Consider the following 18,971-nt stretch of genomic DNA (forward strand, 5'->3'; position numbering starts at 1 on the left):
GGTTGAGTCATGGCACAAACACAGATGCTGGTCAGAGCTTTCCTGGCCACACTGTAGGAGAGCAGTGCCCTACTGAACAAGCCATTATCCTTATTGCCTCGAAGTGCCAATTGGAGAGCAACACGGGTTGTAAGCTTACATGCTTCAGTTGTCGGCTGCTCACTGTTGCAGTCAGAATTGGGTTGTTGGCAGAAGATGGGTTACAGTTTCATGGCCAAGTGGTAGGCTGCACTGATTTGTGACGGTGAGCATTCGTGGAGCGATTCGGAATATAATTTCCAGCTGTTGGGATGTCCTAGATGTAATTTCTGGAGGACACACATGTGAAATGAATACCCAGCAATGCTAGGGAATCAGGAGTGGTGGTGACTGATTTGAAGGCTGATTTAAAATGCAATTACATTACCAGATTAGCGTTGGGGCAAAGCGCTATTTGTTACACACCGACACTGAGGCTGTGTAATGTACATGGAGGATTAAAGACTAAATTGGCTCCATTCGAAGTAATAAGAGCCTCCTTCCCACAACAACTTTTTCATTCTTGGGACGTGGCCATTGCTGGCAAGGTCAGCATTGATTATCCATCTCTAATTGTCCTTGAGAAAATAGTGATGATGCACCTTTTTGAATCACTGCAGTCCGTGTGGTGTAGGTACACCTATACTGCTGATAAGAAGGGAGTTTCAGGATTTTGGCCCAGGAACTGTGAAGGGATGGTGGTCTAATTCCAGGTCAGGGTGATGAATCCACTGCCCTTAGTGCTTGCTGGTACAGATGGAAGATGCTGTTGAAGGAACCTTGTTGATTTGGTACAGTGCATTTTGTAGATTAGAACAGAAGAACTCAGAGCAGGAGTAGCCATCTGGCCCCTCCAGCCTGCTCTGCCATTCAAAAAGATCACGGCTGATCCTTTCATGGACTCAGCTCCACTTACCCACCTGCTCACCATAACCCTCAATTCCTTTATTGTTGAAAAATGTATCTATCCTTGCCTTGAAAATATTCAATGGGGTAGCCTCAACTGCTTCACTGGGCAGGGAATTTCACAGATTCACAATCCTTTGGGCAAAGAGGTTTTTCCTCAACTAAGTCCTAAATCTGCTCCCCTTTATTTTAAGGCTACGCCCCCTAGTTCCAGTTTCACCTGCTATTGGAAATAGTCTCCCTGCTTGTATCTTATCTATCTCCTTCATAATCTCATAATTTTCTATAAGATCGCTCCTCATTCTTCTGAACTCAAATGAATATAGACCCAGTGTACGTAGTCTGTCCTCATAAACCAGCCCTCTCAACTCCAATATCAACCTACACCTCCTCCAGTGCCAGTATATCCTTTCTCATAAGAAAACCATGAAATACACTAGACGGCGTATGCTGTTTTCACTGTGCAGCAGTGATAGGGGAAGTGAATGTTTAAGGTGATGGATAGGGTGCCAATCAATAAGTTTACAGTGGTGAAGAGTCACCATTGGTTTTTTGTACAGTGACCAACAATACTTCTCATTCACTGTTCCTGTAGCTACCTCACATTGCTTCCGAACATTTAGTGACTGGTCAACCCTTAAGTCCCTTTTCTGCTCTGTTACTTTTAGTTGGCACCATGCACGGAACAGATGTGCCTGGAGATGCCTTGGCACCACTCGCACAACACAGCAGTTCTCCACATTAATGGCATCTGCCACTCTGAAGCTGGACAAAACATACTGAGTCAGCTGCAGCTATTAGTTATTATCTTACTGCCAATCTTGGCAGATGTCATCTAGAAACTTTTAAAACAGCGTCACTGCTCTTTTGAAAACCATTTAATGAAAAATAAACAAATAAAGGAGACAGCAACCATTCTTGAGGTGACTTCTATTTAACTTTCGAATGTTTCACCAGCTGTGGTTGAGTGGCAGAGCCTTATTTTTTATTCATTCGTGGGACATGGGCATCGCAGACTGGCTGGCATTTATTGCCCATCCTCAGTCACTCGAGGGCAGTTGCGAGTCAACCACATTGCTGTAGCTTTAGGGTCATATGTAGGCCAGACCAGGTAAGGATGGCAGATTTCTTTCCCTAAAGGACATTGGTGAACCAGATGGGTTTTTATGACAATGTTTTCATCATCATCAGTAGATTCTTAATTCCAGATATTTTTTATGGAATTCAAATTCCACCATCTGCTGTGACAGGATTCGAACTTGGGTCCCTAGAACACTAGCTGAGTTTTTGGATTAATAGGCTAGCAATAATACCACTAGGCCTCTAGTTCTGAGTTGAGAAGTTGTGAGTCCAAAGACTTGAGCTCAGAATCCAGGTTGAGACTGCAGTGTTGTTCTGAGGCACTATCAGAGGGTGCTGCCCTTTCAAGTAAGATGTAAGATCTCTCTGATGGATATAAATAAATCTCGTAGCACAAATAGGAGAAGAGCCGGTGAGTTTTCCCGATATCCTGCCCAATATTTATCCATCAATCAACACCGTTCAAACAGATAATGTGATTATTTATCTCATTTCTGTTTCTGGGTCCTAGCTGCACACAAATTGCCTGGCATATTAGCTCTGTGCAAAAATGATCACATTATAAAAGTACTTCATTGATTGTTGTTATGACCAGTCACCAGGCGAAAGTGGTACGGTAGCACAGTGGTTAGCACTGCCGCCTCACAGCACGAGGGACCCGAGTTCAATTCCGGCCTCTGGTGACTGTCTGTGTGGAGTTTGCACGTTCTCCCCGTGTCTGTGTGGGTTTTCTCCAGTTTCCTCCTGCAGTCCAAGGATGTGTAGGTTAAGTGGATTGGCCATGCAGAATTGCCCCTTAGTGTCCAAAGATGTGTAGATTCAATGCAGTAGTCATGTGAAATGTGTGGGGTCCTAGGGACAGGCTAGATGGGTGGACCTGGGTATGATGCTGTCCCAAAGAGTTGGTACAAATTGGATGGGCCAAATGGCCTCCTTCAGCAATGCAGAGATTCGATGCCTGGGATGTGAAGGTTAGGTGGATTGGCCATGTTAAATTGCCCCTTAGTGTCCCATGTCAGGGGGTATTAGTGGGGTATATACATAGGTGGGGTACTCTTTTGGAGAGTGGGTGCAGACTTGATGGGCCGAATGGCCTGCTTCTGCACTGTACGGAATTCTATGAATTCTATCTATGCAATTTGGGGAAACCTGAAATTGACCGGGAGGCAGGAGTAAAACAGATTAGGAGGGAGGGGGAGGACTGAGGAAGAGATTGGTGTGAGTCAGGGAGTGTAGGGGCCAGTATGGTAGGGTGGGTGGGATGGATGGAGACATGGAAGGATTTGAAGGCACAAGAAAAGGGGGAAATTAAAAAGCTGAATGGGGAAAGGAGACGCGGATCTTAACGAGGACAGGTAGTCCTGGGTGTGTGGTGACATTCTGAATGTGGAGATTGGGAGCTGCAGGGTGTTGGGTCAGCAGTTTCTGGTTGATGAAGGCAGTGTCTTCAGGCGAGGGCTGGTGCAGTGTAATAAATGCAAACACGCTTGGGCACGTTGTTTGAGTGAGCTTTGGGAACCTGCAGGAGGTTACCTTGGCCGTATCTATGGTGACCACGCCAAACATTGTTGTGCTGTTGCTGCAGGCGTCTGCGGGAAGAGCTCTGGTGAGTGAATTACACTGTGCGCTTCTTCAGTACTGGGATTCCAGCGTCCTTAGTGAGGGGGGTTTCCCTTTGTTACTGGCCTTGGTCAGTCCATCAGACAGGCTCTGCCCGGAGCATCCCTCCCTCTTTCAAAGTATTCCCCTTTACCTGTTTTCCCGCTGGGGAGAAGGGTGAAATAGAGTTACAACGCCTCTCACTTTTCATTCTACTGTATCCTAAACTTGAAGCCTTGTTACATTTTGATGTCGGACAATGATTAGAGACGCTGTGAAAATTGCCACGCTTGAATGACTAATTCACGGATTTGAAATGCAACAATTCTGGGCTCCAAATGATTTGCTTTGATTTATTGTTGTCACATAAGTTGGGATACAGTGAAAGGAATTGTTTCTTGCATGCTATGCCGACAAAACATACTGTTCATAGAGTAGATAGGGGAGAAAGAAAGGTGAGGGTGCAGAATGTAGTGTTACAGTCATCGCTAGGGTGTAGAGAAAGACCACCTTAATTATAAGGTAGGTCCATTCAAAAGTCTGACAGCAGCAGGGAAGAAGCTGTTCTTGAGTTGGTTGGTATGTGATCTCAGACTTTTGTATCTTTTTCCTGATGGAAGAAGGTGAAAGAGAGTACGTCCAGGGTGCACGGAGTCCTTGATTATGCTGGTTGCTTTTCCGAGGCAGCGGGAAGTGTAGACAGAATCAGTGGATGGGAGGCTGGTTTGTGAGATGGACTGGGCTTCATTCACAACACTTTGTCGTTCCTTCAGGTCTTAGTCAGAACAGGAGCCATACCAAGCTGTGACACAACTGGACACAAGATGGAATATATAAAAATGGAATATAGAGGCACTGGAGAACATGCAGAAACTTATTTGCAAGGATGGTACCAGAACTGCAGATTATAAGTATCAGGAAAGGCAGAACAGGCTGAGGCCTTTTTCCTCAAGGAAAGAGAGAGCTCCAGTGACTGAATAAAGGGGATTGATCAAATAGATGTGAGGCAGGATTCTCTAGCTTCCCCTCTGCGTCTTTCTCAGGGGTGGTAGACAGCACACCTGTGGCAGGATCTGCTGGTCCCATTGCTGCCATTGGGAATTTCCACTGAAGCCATGCCATGCCACTAGAAAAGCCACAAGGGGTCCACCATCTGTGGGACCAGAGAATCCCAATGGTGTGAATGGGAGACAATTCCAGCCGTGGTGTCAGGAAACAGATATCGTTTTAAGTTAACTATATTTATATTTGTGAATATTAGAAATAGAGTACAGCTTTAAGTAAGTTTAGTTTCATCGCTTTGTACCTGAGAGGGTAAATAACTTCAGTTTGGTTCAGGTGCCTGTGCGGTAGAGGGTGGTGAGGGATTGGAATGCCCTGCCTGCTGCAGTTGTAAATGCGCCTAGTTTGGGGGCGTTTAAGAGATCCGTGGATAGGTTTATGGACGAAAAGGGATTGGTTTAGGTTAGTGGGTCATTGTTTTGTAACTGGTCGGCGCAACATCGTGGGCCGAAGGGCCTGTTCTGCGCTGTAATGTTCTATGTTCTATGTAATGAGGGTTTACAATGTGAAAGCAAACTAGGCTTAAAGGAAAACTAAGTTGTTGCTTAGCAACCAGGCCCACCCCGAGGCCAGAAATATTTCTTTACTTCGTTTTTAAACTGGACCCAGGGGAAGCGGGATAGGACAAGGGAACAGCAAAAAGCAAACTTCCCAAAAAAAAACCAAGCAAAAGTCCAGAAGCCAGGGAGTTGGGACAAAAGTATGTCTCAGAAAGGCAGTTAATTTAAAGGAACAAAGAACAAGAAGTTGAATAAGATCCTGTTCAAAGGAACTCGAGTAAAAAGCAGAGGAAGTGCTCGGAGATAAATGGACAGCTCCATGAACCAGATTTAAAGTCAGCTAGGTGAGAAGGCAAGTAAATCAAAAGTTTGATGATGGTTTACCACAGCCTATGAGGCAATAGTGTTCTGTTAATATGGTTGGTTGGGTATCTGAGAGATAATGTGGAAGCTTGAATGCATAGTGCCATCCAAGGCAGAGGAATACTGAAAGGAGTGGTTGAAATCCTGGAACTGGATCCTTGGTGAAAGCATCAGAGAGGAAATGTTGTTTGGGAGAAGATTGTAAGGCGGGTTTTGTCAAGGTGGAGTTTGGAAACTTTCATGTGGAAGTTGGAGCTTTAGTAAGATCAGTTGGCTCACAATGTGATAAGCATCTGGGGAAATTTGATAAGAAACCCACAGAGGTGATATTGTGTGGCACCTGACACTTGGTTTCAGAATGTGGTGTATCTGACTACAGTTGGCTGTTGGTTTATGTGGACTGTGTACTTACTGAGGACATCCAAGTAAGGTAAATTATAACTTATGTTATCCTTATAAATCTGTGTATACTAGGAACAATATAGCTGGGGTGAAGGAGTAGTGTCTCAGTGTCAATCTTTTCATGCTTAGAAAATGTTTTATTCTTTTGACAACAGTTAATTTGCACTCCTGTGACTCTATTCATCCATGTCTCCAAACAAAAGATAATAGTTACGATCTGCTGAGCCAGTGTTCTGCTCAGAGTCCTGTCTACCCAGTGCTAAATCAGCTGGGATTGTAACAGTAGAGAAAATGTTTCTACACGTGGGGAGTCCAAAACTAGACACCAAAAAAAATCAGATAGTCACTCAAATTCATTCAGGAGTTTGGGAGAATTTTTTTACCCAGAGAATAGCTGGGATACTGGGACAGCAACTGATTAGGAATGCAAAAGGAATGTTGGTCTTTACTGTGAGAGGATTTGACTATGAAAGTGGGGACGTGTTGCTGTAGCTGTACAAATCTCAAATGAAACTATAGTTTACTTAAGAAAGGATATTACTGTATTAGAAACAGTTTGGAGGAGGTTCATTCGATTGATTCATAGGGTGAAGGGGCTACCTTATGAGGAAAGGTTAAATGGGTTGGGACTGTATCCATTGGAGATTGGAAGAATAACTGGTAATCCTATTGAAAGATATAGGCTGGAATGTTACAGCCAATAATACCAATGGGATTTTCCCATCCCACTGCAGTGAATGGAGATTTGACTGGCCACCAAATTCTCCAACTTTGCTGCAATGGGAGTGCACTGTGAACTGCTGGTAAGATCGCGCCAATAAGGTTCGGAGAGGATTGGACGGGGCAAATTCTGGGAGGACGTTTCCCCTTGTGGGGAGTCTATAATTCAGGGGCACAGTTCAAAAATTAGGGCGTCTCCCATTTTAAGACAGAGATTAGGAGAATATTTTCTTTCTCTCAGAGGATCACGAGTTAGTGGAGTTCTGTTCCCCAGAGAGCAGTGCTGGCTGGATCATTGAATATATTCAAAGCGGAGTTGGACAAATCAACAAAGGAGTGAAGGGTTATGGGGGACAGGCAGCAAAATGGAGATAAGGCCACAGTCAGACTAGCCACAATCTTATTGATTGGCAGAGAAGACCAAAGGAACAAAAAGGGCTACTCCTGCTCTTAACTCCAGAGATTGTATGGATGTCAAACCCATTACCACCCGGAATGGTTGAGGCAAATAGCCTTTGGGGAGAAGCTAGATCAGTACATGAGAGAGAAAGGAATTGAAGGAAATGCTGATACCATGAGATGAAGCAGTGGATGGGAGGAGGCTATTGTGGAGCACAACGCTAGCATAGACTAGTCAGGCCAAGTGGCCTGTTTCGTGCTGTCAATTCTATGTAAATACAGGTCATTCAGCACAACTAGTCCATGTTTATTCTCCCTGTGACAGGACAGAATCTAAATCTGTGTGAATAATGTACAGAGAAAACTCCCACTGTGTAATTAGTGTGAGTCTTTGCAACAATCACCAAGATAGCCCTGCTACAACAGTAATTATCAGCTAACTTTGTTCTGTACACGTCAAAACAAGGTAAAGCATGATTTTCTTTGGTGAAGGCTCACGTAGATCTACTTCCAAAATGTAATTTTTTTAAATGGTTAGAGAGGGACAGAGCAAGAAAGATAGAAAAATATTCAGAGGAGCAGACAGTCTGACAGAATAAGAAATAGATCAGTCAGAGAGTGAGCAGAAAGATAAATAGAAGAGAAGAGGAGATATTACGGTCTCGCTTGTCCCAAAGCTCACCCGAGGTCTACAGATCTTCCCATTGTCCGCCCTTCACCCACTCCGATTCCCGGGGTGGACAGGGCACCAAAATTACGACAACTATGTCAACCATGAATGTTAGTCTTGTGAGTGAAATTATTGTCACAGAAACCCCAGGCAGGACAAAGGTACAGAAAATGGAGGATGGGATCCTCTATAGTGAATGGTATCTCAGGTTATGGGGAGAAAGCAGGATTAGGCTATTGAGTTGGATGATCAGCCATGATCATGATGAATGGTGGAGCAGGCTCGAAGCGTTGATTGGCCTCCTCCTGCTCCTAACTTCTATGTTTCAAGCTGTTGAAAAGTCCAGATATAATAAGCAATATGTTTTGGAGTGGCCGCAGATAGACTGTGGGGCACGTTCCAATTTTATATCTCTCCTGGCTTTCATTTATTTCAGTACATCTGATGTTGTCCATTTTGTAATCTACCCTGGGAGCAGGAAGTTGACTGCTGGAGGTCGTAGCCAGGGCCCCATAGGAACCGTCTCTGGAGGACAGATTGAGGACAATTAGTAACTGGAGGGGTGCCCTGACTTTGCACAATTGGGTAGGGACTAAGGAAACCCTCACAATCAGGGGGAGGCCAGGGCTGGAGAGGACATTAATCCTGTGGGGGCCTGCAACTGTATTCCCACTCTTCCCAACCCACTAAGGACTCATTTGGAAGGACAGCATTGAAAATTCCCCTGGCCTTTTCTCATTGTGCACTCAATGGAAAGGCACTGAATGGGGTGGATGAACAGAGACACCTGAGGGTTCAAATAAATCATCGACTTGTGTCCTTCTGTGACTGTCCTCCACTCCCCTAAAGACAGGAGCCTGAACCTGGTTGTTGGGTTTGGGACTGTCCACGCTCGACTTGTTTGTTGACTTGTTCGATACTGTGGCTACAACACAACTTGCAAGATATGGATGCTGTTGACTAATTGAACCAATCATTTGCCTGTCTTATGATCATATTTCTTCCATCAATGGTCCTATTTCACCTCCCTGGGGCACTGAGCTGCTTAAAGCTGTTTCGCATTTTCTGGAAATGATCAAATTATTTAACTGTCACACATGGCACTTGGTACTGACCAATCACAAGCAGCACTGCTAACTGTTGTCATGGCACCAGGTTATAATGTCCAATCTGACATGCTTGATATCCTGAATTTCCTAAGGGTATGAGTGCAGATAAGTAGCACCATAAAAAGACATTGGCAGTGATTAGCACTACTGTCTCACAGTGCCAGGGACCTGGGTTTGATTCCAGCCTTGGCTGACTGTCTGTGTGGAGTTTTCACGTTCTCCTGTGTTGACTTGGGTTTCCTCTGGATGCTCCAGTCTCCACCCACACGCCAGAGATGTGCGGGTTAGGTTGATTGGCCATGCTAAATTGTCCCTTAGTGTCAAGGATATTAGCAGGACTACGGGTATAAGGCCGAAGTGGTCAGTGCAGGCTTGATGGGCCAAATGGCCTCCTTCTGCACTGGAGTGATTCTGTGATTCTATGATGAAGATGTTTGGAGAACAAAAGTAAAAAAGGAAATATGAATATGTACAAGATGATGATTAGACTACAGGGGGAGAAATCTATGCAATTTTAAATGTTATAGAAAGGACATTATTATTAACTGGCTCTTTGCATGAATTGCCTCAATTAGTTCCAATCACCCCTGCCTCTTTCCCAAAGCCCCTGCAAACATTTCATTTTCAATATATGTCCAATTCCCTTTTGAAAATTACTAGCTAATCTATTTACACAAAACTTTCAGGCAGTGCATGCCAGATTATAATAACTCACAGTATAAAAACAAATTGACTCTGTCTACACTTCCCACTGCCTCAGCAAAGCAGCCAGCATAATTAAGGACCCCACATACCCTGGACATTCTCCCTTCCACCTTCTCCCGTCGGGAAAAAGATATAAAAGTCTGAGGTCATGTACCAGCTGACTCAAGAACAGCTTCTTCCCTGCTGCTGTCAGACCTTTGAATGGACCTACCTTGCATTAAGTTGATCTTTCACTACACCCTAGCTATGACTGTAATATTACATTCCGCACCCTCTTCCTTTCCTTCTCTATGAACAGTATGCTTTGTCTGTATAATGTGCAAGAAACAATACTTGTCATTGTATGTTAACACATGCGACAACAATAAATCAAATCAAATTCTCCTCATTCTCCCAACTGGTCATTTTGTCAAGTTATCTTAAATCTGTGTTATGTGTGCTTATCAACCCTCTTGATATTGGAAACTGTTTCTCCCTGTCTTTGTCACAATACCCGTCATAATTCTGATAAAAGCAAAATACTGCAGAAGCTGAAATCTGAAACAAAAACAGAAAATGCTGGAAAATCTCAGCAGGTCTGGCAGCATCAATGGGGAGAGAATCGAGCCAATATTGTGTTTCTTCATCAGAGCTGTTTTTGTTTTCCTTCATAATTTTGAATGCCTCTATTAAACCAACCCTTAACCAGCTTGCTTTTACTCTCGAGGGAGTGCAGTGAAGGTTTACCAGGCTGATTCCAGGGATGGCAGGACTGATGTATGAGGAGAGATTGACTAGGTTAGAATTGTTTTCACTGGAGTTCAGATGAATGAGGGGAGATCTCATAGAGATTTATAACATTTTAACAGGACCAGACAGGGCAAATGCAAGGAGGATATTCCCGAGGATGGGGGACTCCGGAACCAGGATTCAGGGTAGACAATTTAGGACAGAGATGAGGAGACATTTCTTCACCCAAAGAGTGGTGAGCCTGTGGAATTCATTACTGTAGGAAACAGTTGATGCCAAAATATTAAATGTATTCAAGAGGCAGCTGGATATAGCACTTGGAGTGAATGGGATCAAAGGTTGTGGGGAGAAAGCAGGATTAGGCTATTGAGTCGATGATCAGCCATGATTGTGATGAATGGCCGAGCAGGTTTGAAGGGCTGAATGGCCTTCTGCTCCTATCTTCTATGTTTTATGAAACTATAATCATGAGGAAAGCTTAGTTGTACTGTTGTTAAGGTAGCAGATCAGAAAACCCCATGATACATTGTGAAGCCAGACTAGATTCCAACAATGTTCTTTTTTGGCATTAGTGTGAGAATAGGATGTTTCACTCCAGGTGTGATTCTTCTAACACACTGGGAAGCTTTTATCAAGACAAATAATATTTAACAACACACTTTAAATGTAACAAATGAATTAGATGCATTTTTAACAATTGAACAGAACATAAACATGACATTATTCAATCTTAACTGCGAACCCATCATTGTGAGTTTTAATTCATGCAATATTCCTCTTATAGATTTAAATACTCTCTTTAAAATTAGATACCAAAACACAGACATACTTGCTTGTCTTAGCCCTGGAGCTCTCAGAGAGACAGAGTGCTCTGATTTCTTCTGGCAGTCCTTTCAACAACTGTTAGTATTTTAAAATGAAACTGAAACCCTTTCCTTCCTGCAAGCTTAGCTCCTCCCATTAAACACATAACTCTGTCTCTGTCAATCAACCTATTCAAAACTCCCCTCTGAAACCCCAGGGGGAACCCAAATAACCACAAGCGTATTAGCTCTAAATAAACAAACATTCTAGGTCTAAAATGAGTACTCATCCTGTGCTCCCAGCTAGGGTTTCCTAGACAAATCAGCACCCTGCAAAACAGATCTGAATTCTAAACATACCCCTCATAAAAGCATGATGTAAATATAGTTCTCAAAGGCACCTAATCATCACACTGTGTACACTGTGGATCAGGGAAGGCAAAGAGGATTAAATTCTGAAGTGCTTGAAACTGTGAAAATGCAAAAAGGGGTTGGGAGATCTTTATAACCAAGGAGCATTTTTACAGAATATAGTGAGGGGGAGACCCCTGTATCATTTAAAGTAAGTATGGACCAAAATTTAAATAGAAGGGAGATACAGGGTATTGTGGGGAAATTTGAAGGTGGCCAATTATGTCTTAATGTAGACAATTCAAAACTTGCATAGCAATATCTCTGTGCAAGGACGTAACAAATTTGCTTTACATAGCATAAACAAACAAACATACAGCTGTCTGGAGACATCCAAAGGGTTAAACAACTCTGGGAATAGAACTACAGACCCACTCCAAAAGCTCTGATGTACATAGTCAAATACAGATCAGTTATAGATTTTCCTAATCAATAATTCCGCCTTTCATGAGCCTAAAATGAATTTCATTTAGTAGTCAGACATCAATACAAATCTCAACCAACCATATGATACTTAATAGCAAGGTGATATTTTATTTATCCAACAAGTCCCGATATTACCTCCCTTCTTGGCTCTAACTACCTCCTGTTGCCTGGTGAAAGCAGACACTACTCTAACTCAAAGAGAACATTCCCACCAGCTCATTGCCAACTTGAATAGACATGTAATCTTGCAAGCAAGAGCATATCTACCCTTGTGTCTGTGCAATGAATGTACCTATTCATAAATGTTGCAAAGCAAGTTCCCTCATAGGAATTCCCGATATGACTACTGCCGACTAGCCGGATCCCAGATGTCAGGATTTAAACAACTGACATTTACCACCATGCCTTTTGGTAACTGCTTGGCTGAAGTGAACAAATACATTTAAAATATCAGCATATATGTTTTTAAATTATAACTACTTGTTCTGATTCCCTTCCTGCATTCACATATGTATAAACTGTTCATATTAGCTCATCTAATAATCATTTAACTCTTTAACGATCTTCTGTTCTCTTAAAGCCTGCATTCTGCCTACAAGTCTTATTAGCTGGTTTGGAATCTCCTTCTTCACAGGGGTATGGATTAAATTGTCATTGCATTTACAAAGAGTCAGCACAACATGACAAGCTGAATGATGTCCCATACATCAATGAACCATGAGTATAAAACAGATCTAAGAAGATTATTCAAAGGATTATTAATATTTCAAGTGGTGTAAGGTAGTAAAATCAAAGGCTTAAACTGCACATTGCAATCGTCAGCTGAAGGCTTGACTGGGCTGAAGTATCGAGGGAAGTTGAATGCAAGAACAATAACTGCACGGTAACCTTTGTTCTTTTCTTTACAGTAATTTCAGTGGGCAGAACGCTCCATCCCCACCTAATCCTTCGTAACTGAGTCCCATCCTCCGACCATGGGCATCTACTCAAGTAACTTCCACAGGAGTGGAGGCCGGCTACTCCTGGAATCCACTAGCCCATCGCAGGAAAACTGGATCACCGCGCACGCGGAGGCATGTCAACGTGAGTGGAATTTCAGAGCTTCCCGGGATTTGCAAGGCGACCATGGGCAATGTACAGGATAGGGTTTCAAAATCAGCTCGGTGGTTAGCGCTGCTGCCTCACAGCACCAGCGATCTGGGTTCGATTCCCAGTCTGGGTCAGTGCCTGTGTGGAGTTTGCACATTCTCCCCTATGCGAGGGGAACAGTGAGGTGCAAATGAGTTAGCGACTAACTTTCGTCAACTTAACTGCAGAATTTTGTTGGAACACACTGGATAATTTTGTAACTGTGTCATTAAATTTGATAGCTGTGTACAATATGAACATGACATTCAATATGGAAGACCACAGAATCATAGAATCACAAAATACTACAATGCAAAAGAGACCCTTCGGCCTAACAAGCCCTGACCTGCCTACCTAATCCCACACACCAGCATTTGGCCCATAGCATTGAATATTATAGAAACCCTTACATTCAAACCCTACAGTGCAGAGCCCATCAAGTCTGCACCAACTACAATCCCACCCACTCCTATCCCCGTAGCCCCACCTATTTCCCCTGCTATTCCCCCCCCTCCCGACACTAAGGGTCCATTTAACATGGCCCATCAACTCGCACATCTTTGGACAGTGGGAGGAAACCGGAGCACTCAGAGAAAACCCATGCAGATACAGGGAGAATGTGCAAACTCCACACAGACGGTGACCCAAACTGGGAATCGAACCTGGATCGCTGGTGCTGTGAGGCAGCAGTGCTGACCATGTGTCGCCATGGCATGCCAAGTACTCATCCAGGTGCTTTTTAAAGGATGTGAAGCATCCCACCACCACTACCCTCCCAGACAGTGCATCCCAAACCGTTATCACTGTCTGGGTAATAAAGCTTTTCCTCAAATTCCCCTTAAACTTCCCACCCCTCACTTTTAACTTATGTCCCCTTGTAACTGACCCTTCAACTAAGGGGAACAGCTGCTGCCTATCCACCCTGTCCACGCCCCTCATAATCTTGTACACCTCAATCAGGTCGGCCATTAGTCTTCTCTGCTCTGGAGAAAATAACCCAAGTCTATCCAACCTCTCCTTATAACGTAAATGTTCCATCCCAGGCAGCAACACCCTGGTCTATCTCCTTTGCACCCCTTCCAGTGCATGCACGTCCTTCCTGTAATGTGGCGACCAGAACTGCGCACAGTACTCCAGCTGTGGCCTCGCCAAAGTTTGATAGAACACCATCATGACCTCTCTGCTTTTGTAACCTGCATCCTGATTGATAAAGGCGAGTCAGATGAGTCATTTTTTTTTGCAGTAAATGCGAACTGCAAAAATGGTTTTGCAGTTTCAAGTAAATGCATGTTGGTTTCTTATGGATCTTATTTTTATCCTGGGTTTGTTAAGTGTATGTTATTACTCACGACTCCTGTTCTCAACCTCATTTTCCTTAATGAAGGTAATCAGCTATTTAATATTTTGCACAATAAATGATGCTAAATGCTCCCGTGGGATAATCTGTTTAAGTGCTTCGCACTTTTTGACATTCTGGAATATTCTGCCATCTGTTCTTGTGCCCTCTCAGTCTGAATTCAGTCAATTTGCGCATCTTGAGATTGATTTATTTAGTATCTTTTTTTTAGTGTAATGATTACACTGTGTGGAAAACAAAACGGTATTCAGGTTGTTTGTGGTTTTTTTTCCCCAATAGCTCACTGGGGCCAATACTTGTCTTCTTTCTGGCCTGATTTGGGGAATAATGGAATGATAGAGATCAGAACTTAGGAGATTTTCATTTTCATCTGCCCTGTACTTCTGATCAGGCTGATCGCAGGCATTTGTTCTTGCTGGATTAGAATCATAGAATCCCTACAGTGCAGAAGGAGATCATTCGGCCCATCGAGTCTGCACCAAACATCCGACAGAGCATCTTACCCAGGCCCACCCCCGTCCCACACCTGTAACCCCACACATTTATCCCTCTAATCCCCCTAACCTAGAGGCCCCTATCCCTGTAACCCCATGTATTTATCCTGCTAATTCCCCTTACCTGTACTTCTTGGGACATTAAGGGGCAATTTAGCATGGCCAATCTACTTAACCTGCATATCTTTGGACTGTGGAAGGAAACCGGAGCACCCAAAGGAAACACACGCAGACATGGGGAGAATACGCAAACTCCGCACAGACAGTCATCCAAGGCTGGAATTGAACCCAGGTCCCTGGCATTGTGAGGCAGCAGTGCTAACCAATGTACAGTGCACAGTGCTTGAACTGTGAGGCAACGTGAAAACAACAAAACTTAAAAGTTTGAGACCACCCACAGTTCAACATTTTTGCCTCTGAGTAAAAGGCCATGGGTTCATAGAATAGAATCCCATTAGTGCAGAAGGAGGCTATTCAACCCATCAAGTCTGCACTAACCACAATCCCACCCAGGTCCTATCCCTATAATCCCATGCATTTACACTAGCTAGTCTCCCTGACACTAAGGGGAAATTTAGCATGGCCAATCCACCTTGGCCTGTGAGAAGTAACAGGAGCACCCAGAGGAAACCCATGCAGACATGGGGAGAATGTGCAAACTCCATACAGACAGTGACCCAAGCCGGGAACCGAACCTGGGTTCCTGGTGCTGTGAGGCAGCAGTGCTAACTTCAAGTCCTACACCAGATACTTGAGCCCACAATCCAGGCTGATTCATTGTTGCAGCACTAAGGGAGTGCAACTCTGTCAGACGTGCCGTCCTGTCGTTGAGACACCAAACCAAGGCTCCGACTGCTCTCACGCAAGTGATTGCACAAGATCCCACAGCACTATGGTGAAGCGTAGAGGTAGATCTGTGTGTCCTGGCCAATATTGATCCCTCAACAAACAACACTGATCCAGATTATCTGGTCATTATCACAATTCAGATTGTGGGATCTTGCTGTGCAGAAAATGGTTGCTGTGTTTCCTCCATTACAACAGTGGCTGCATTTCAAAAGTACCTGATTGCAAAGTGCTCAGAACATCCTGAGCTCATGAAAGGCATTGTGTAAACGTATATTCTTCTTAGCTTCCTTTTCGAATCCAGATAAATCCCCAGTTGAGATGTGGGTTGGAAAGAGACATTTCTGCATTAAAGTTATTAAGAATAAGGGATGATTTTTAATACAATAGTAGTGCATAGGGAGCCAATGGCCGAATGGTACCTAACTTTAAAGACAGCACTTCTGCTAGTTCTTCAGATCGACACTGGAGTCTCAACCTGGATTCTGAGTTCAGTTTGGAGCACGGAGCCACAACCTCCTGACTCAGAAGTGGAGGTGATGGCCAAGTGGTATTATTTTATGAATCCAAATACGATTAATCCAGAAACTCAGCTAATGTTCTGGGGACCTGGGTTCAAATCCTGCTGTGGCAGATGGTGGAATTTGAATTCAATAAACAAAAATCTGGAATTAAGAGTCTACTAATGATTATGAGACCATTGTCGATTGTCAAGAAAAAAAAACACATCTTGTTCACTAATAATGTCCTTTAGGGAAGGAAATCTGCCGTCCAGCCTACGTGTGACTCCAGAGCCACAACAATGTGGTTAACTCTGAGCTGCCCTTGCGCATCTCGGGATGGATAATAAATGTTGGCCAGCCAGCGGTGCCCATGTCCCATGAATGAATTTAAAAAAAGCTCTACCACTCAAGCACAGTGGGCAAAGCATTAGAAAGTTAAATAGAGGTCACATCAAGAATGGCTGCTGTCTCCTTTATTGTTTATTATTCACTAAACGATTTTCAGAAAAGCATTAGTGATTCTGTTTCAAGTTTCTAGAGGACATCTTTGCCAAAATTGGCAGTAAGATAATAAATAATAGCTGGACTCCAAACTGCCCTCGGGCAATTAGGAATGGGCAATAAATGCTGGCCAGTCTGCAATGCCCAAGTCCCACAAATGTATTTTTTAAAAATTAAAAATTTGACTGTCAAAATTGGCAGTAGCTCCAAAATTTCCTGCTGAAAGGAGTATCTCATCCAGGATTCAGATGTCCAGATAAGAAACTTAATGAACTCCAAGCAATATCCTTTGACTTGGAATGGCTTTTGGAGGAACACTGAGGATATGCGTTATTGGCTCCCAAAAGGCACTGAATGAAAAGTCTTTTTGTCCTGGGAAGTGGTCTGGTAGCTGACCTGGAGAGAGTATTAACAATGCAAGAGCAGAATGCAGAATGGGAACCTTTCCTCACTGCACCCGACTAAACTTGTATGCTGCATTGGGCAATTATTTGCTACACGTTTGTTGACCAGTAATGTCATGTTGGGGCTACCAATAGGTGCTCACCAGAGACAAGTGGCCCTTTACGCAGCTTGATCACAGAATCAAAGCAGCTTACAACCCGGGCCATTTGGCCCAGAGTCCCTGTGTTAGCCGTTTGAAAGAGCTATCAAATATATATCCAATTCCCTTTTAAAATTAAAAGCAAGTTCAAGGGCAGATGTGAGACACAGTGGTTAGCACTGCTGCCTCACAGCTCTAGGAGCCTGGGTTCGATCCCTGGCTTGGGTCACCGTCTGTGTGGAGTTTGCACATTCTCCCTGTGTCTGCATGGGTTTCCTCCGTGTACTCCGGTTTCCACCCACAGTACAAAGATGTGCGGGTTAGGTGCATTGGCCATGTTAAATTGCCCCTTAGTGTCCTGAGATTCGTAGATTACGTGGACTACCAGAGTAAATTTATGGACTTACGGGGATAGAGCCTGGGTGGGATTGATGTCGGTGCAGACTCAGTGAGCTGAATGGCCTCCTTCTGCACTGTAGCAATTCTGTGCTGGAATCTGAAACAAACACAGAAAATGCTTGAAAATCTCAGCAGGTCTGACAGCGTCTGTAGAGAGAGAATAGAGCGAACAGCCAGGAATTTTACCAGCCCTCCCGCCAGGGAAATTAGAGTGGGTGAGAGGTGACAATGGAATGGTCCATTGATCTAAAGCGGGAATTTACAGTTTCGGGATGAGCAAGGCCATAAAATCCCGCCCAACGTTTTGAATCTGGATGACCCTTTGCTGGAGCTCAGAGCTCTGCTGAATTTTGCCAGCATTTTCTGTTTTTTGTCCCTCTAAAATTATTATTGGAGAAAAATTACGATTGAAAAAAAATGATCATCTTCTCTTTGGTTCTTTATTAATTATCTTAAATCAGTGCCCTCCCATTGCCAACCAGTGGAAAAAGGTTATCCTTATTTAATTTATCAAAACACCATATAATTTTGAACACTACTAAAAAATTTCCCCTTACCTTTTCAGAGAATCCCTACAGTGCGGAAGGAGACCATTCAGCCCATTGAGTCTGCACCAAACACAATCCCACCCAGGCCCTATTCCTGTAACCCCACATATTTACCCCGCTAATCCCCCTGACACTTGGGTCAATTTAGCATGGCCAATTCACCTAAGCTGCACATCTTTAGATTGTGAAAAGAAACCAGAGCATCCGGAGAAAACACACACCAACAAGAGGAGAATGTGCAAATTCCACATAAACAGTGACCCAAGGCCAGAATTGAACCCAGGTCTTTGGCGCTATGAGGCAGCAGTGCTAACCACTGTGCCACCATTCTGCTCCAAGGATAACAATTCCAGCTTCCCTGACTCTGAACAAGTCCCTTATCCCTAGTATCATTCCAATAAATGTCGTTGGCAACTTCTTCAAGGTTTTGACATCTTGGTTTTTAAGGCAGTTTCTTGAATCCTCCTACTGGAGACATTCCTGCATTTGAAGGCGGAGGCTCTTGATGTACTGTGTTCCATTCTGAGAGGGTCCACATCCAGCTCCAGAGACTGGAGTGGCACAGTGTTTAGCACTGCTACGTCACATCGCCAGGGACCTGGGTTCAATTCCTGGCTTGGGTCACTGTCTTCGTGGCGTTTGCACGTTCTCCCTGTGTCTGCGCGAGTATCCTCCGGTTTCCACCCGCAGTCCAAAGATGTGCTAGTTTAGGTGTATTGACATTGCTAAATTCTCCCTTAGTGTGCCGG

At 43.8% G+C, this 18,971-nt stretch overlaps 1 protein-coding gene across 1 annotated transcript in view; it reads left to right on the forward strand.

The window, feature by feature from the left end:
• Window positions 1-18,971, forward strand: part of LOC145350785 (uncharacterized) — a 146,521-nt gene that overhangs the window by 25,836 nt on the left and 101,714 nt on the right. Inside the window, exon 2 of the mRNA XM_080200079.1 lies at window positions 12,811-12,985. Coding sequence (XP_080056205.1) covers window positions 12,877-12,985 — 109 coding nt within the window. The 5' untranslated portion in view covers window positions 12,811-12,876. The remainder of the gene's footprint in view (window positions 1-12,810; window positions 12,986-18,971) is intronic.

The sequence above is a fragment of the Carcharhinus amblyrhynchos genome, chromosome 1 (assembly GCF_965287045.1).
Source record: "Carcharhinus amblyrhynchos chromosome 1, sCarAmb.v2.hapA, whole genome shotgun sequence".
In the NCBI taxonomy this organism is placed as follows: Eukaryota; Metazoa; Chordata; class Chondrichthyes; order Carcharhiniformes; family Carcharhinidae; genus Carcharhinus; species Carcharhinus amblyrhynchos.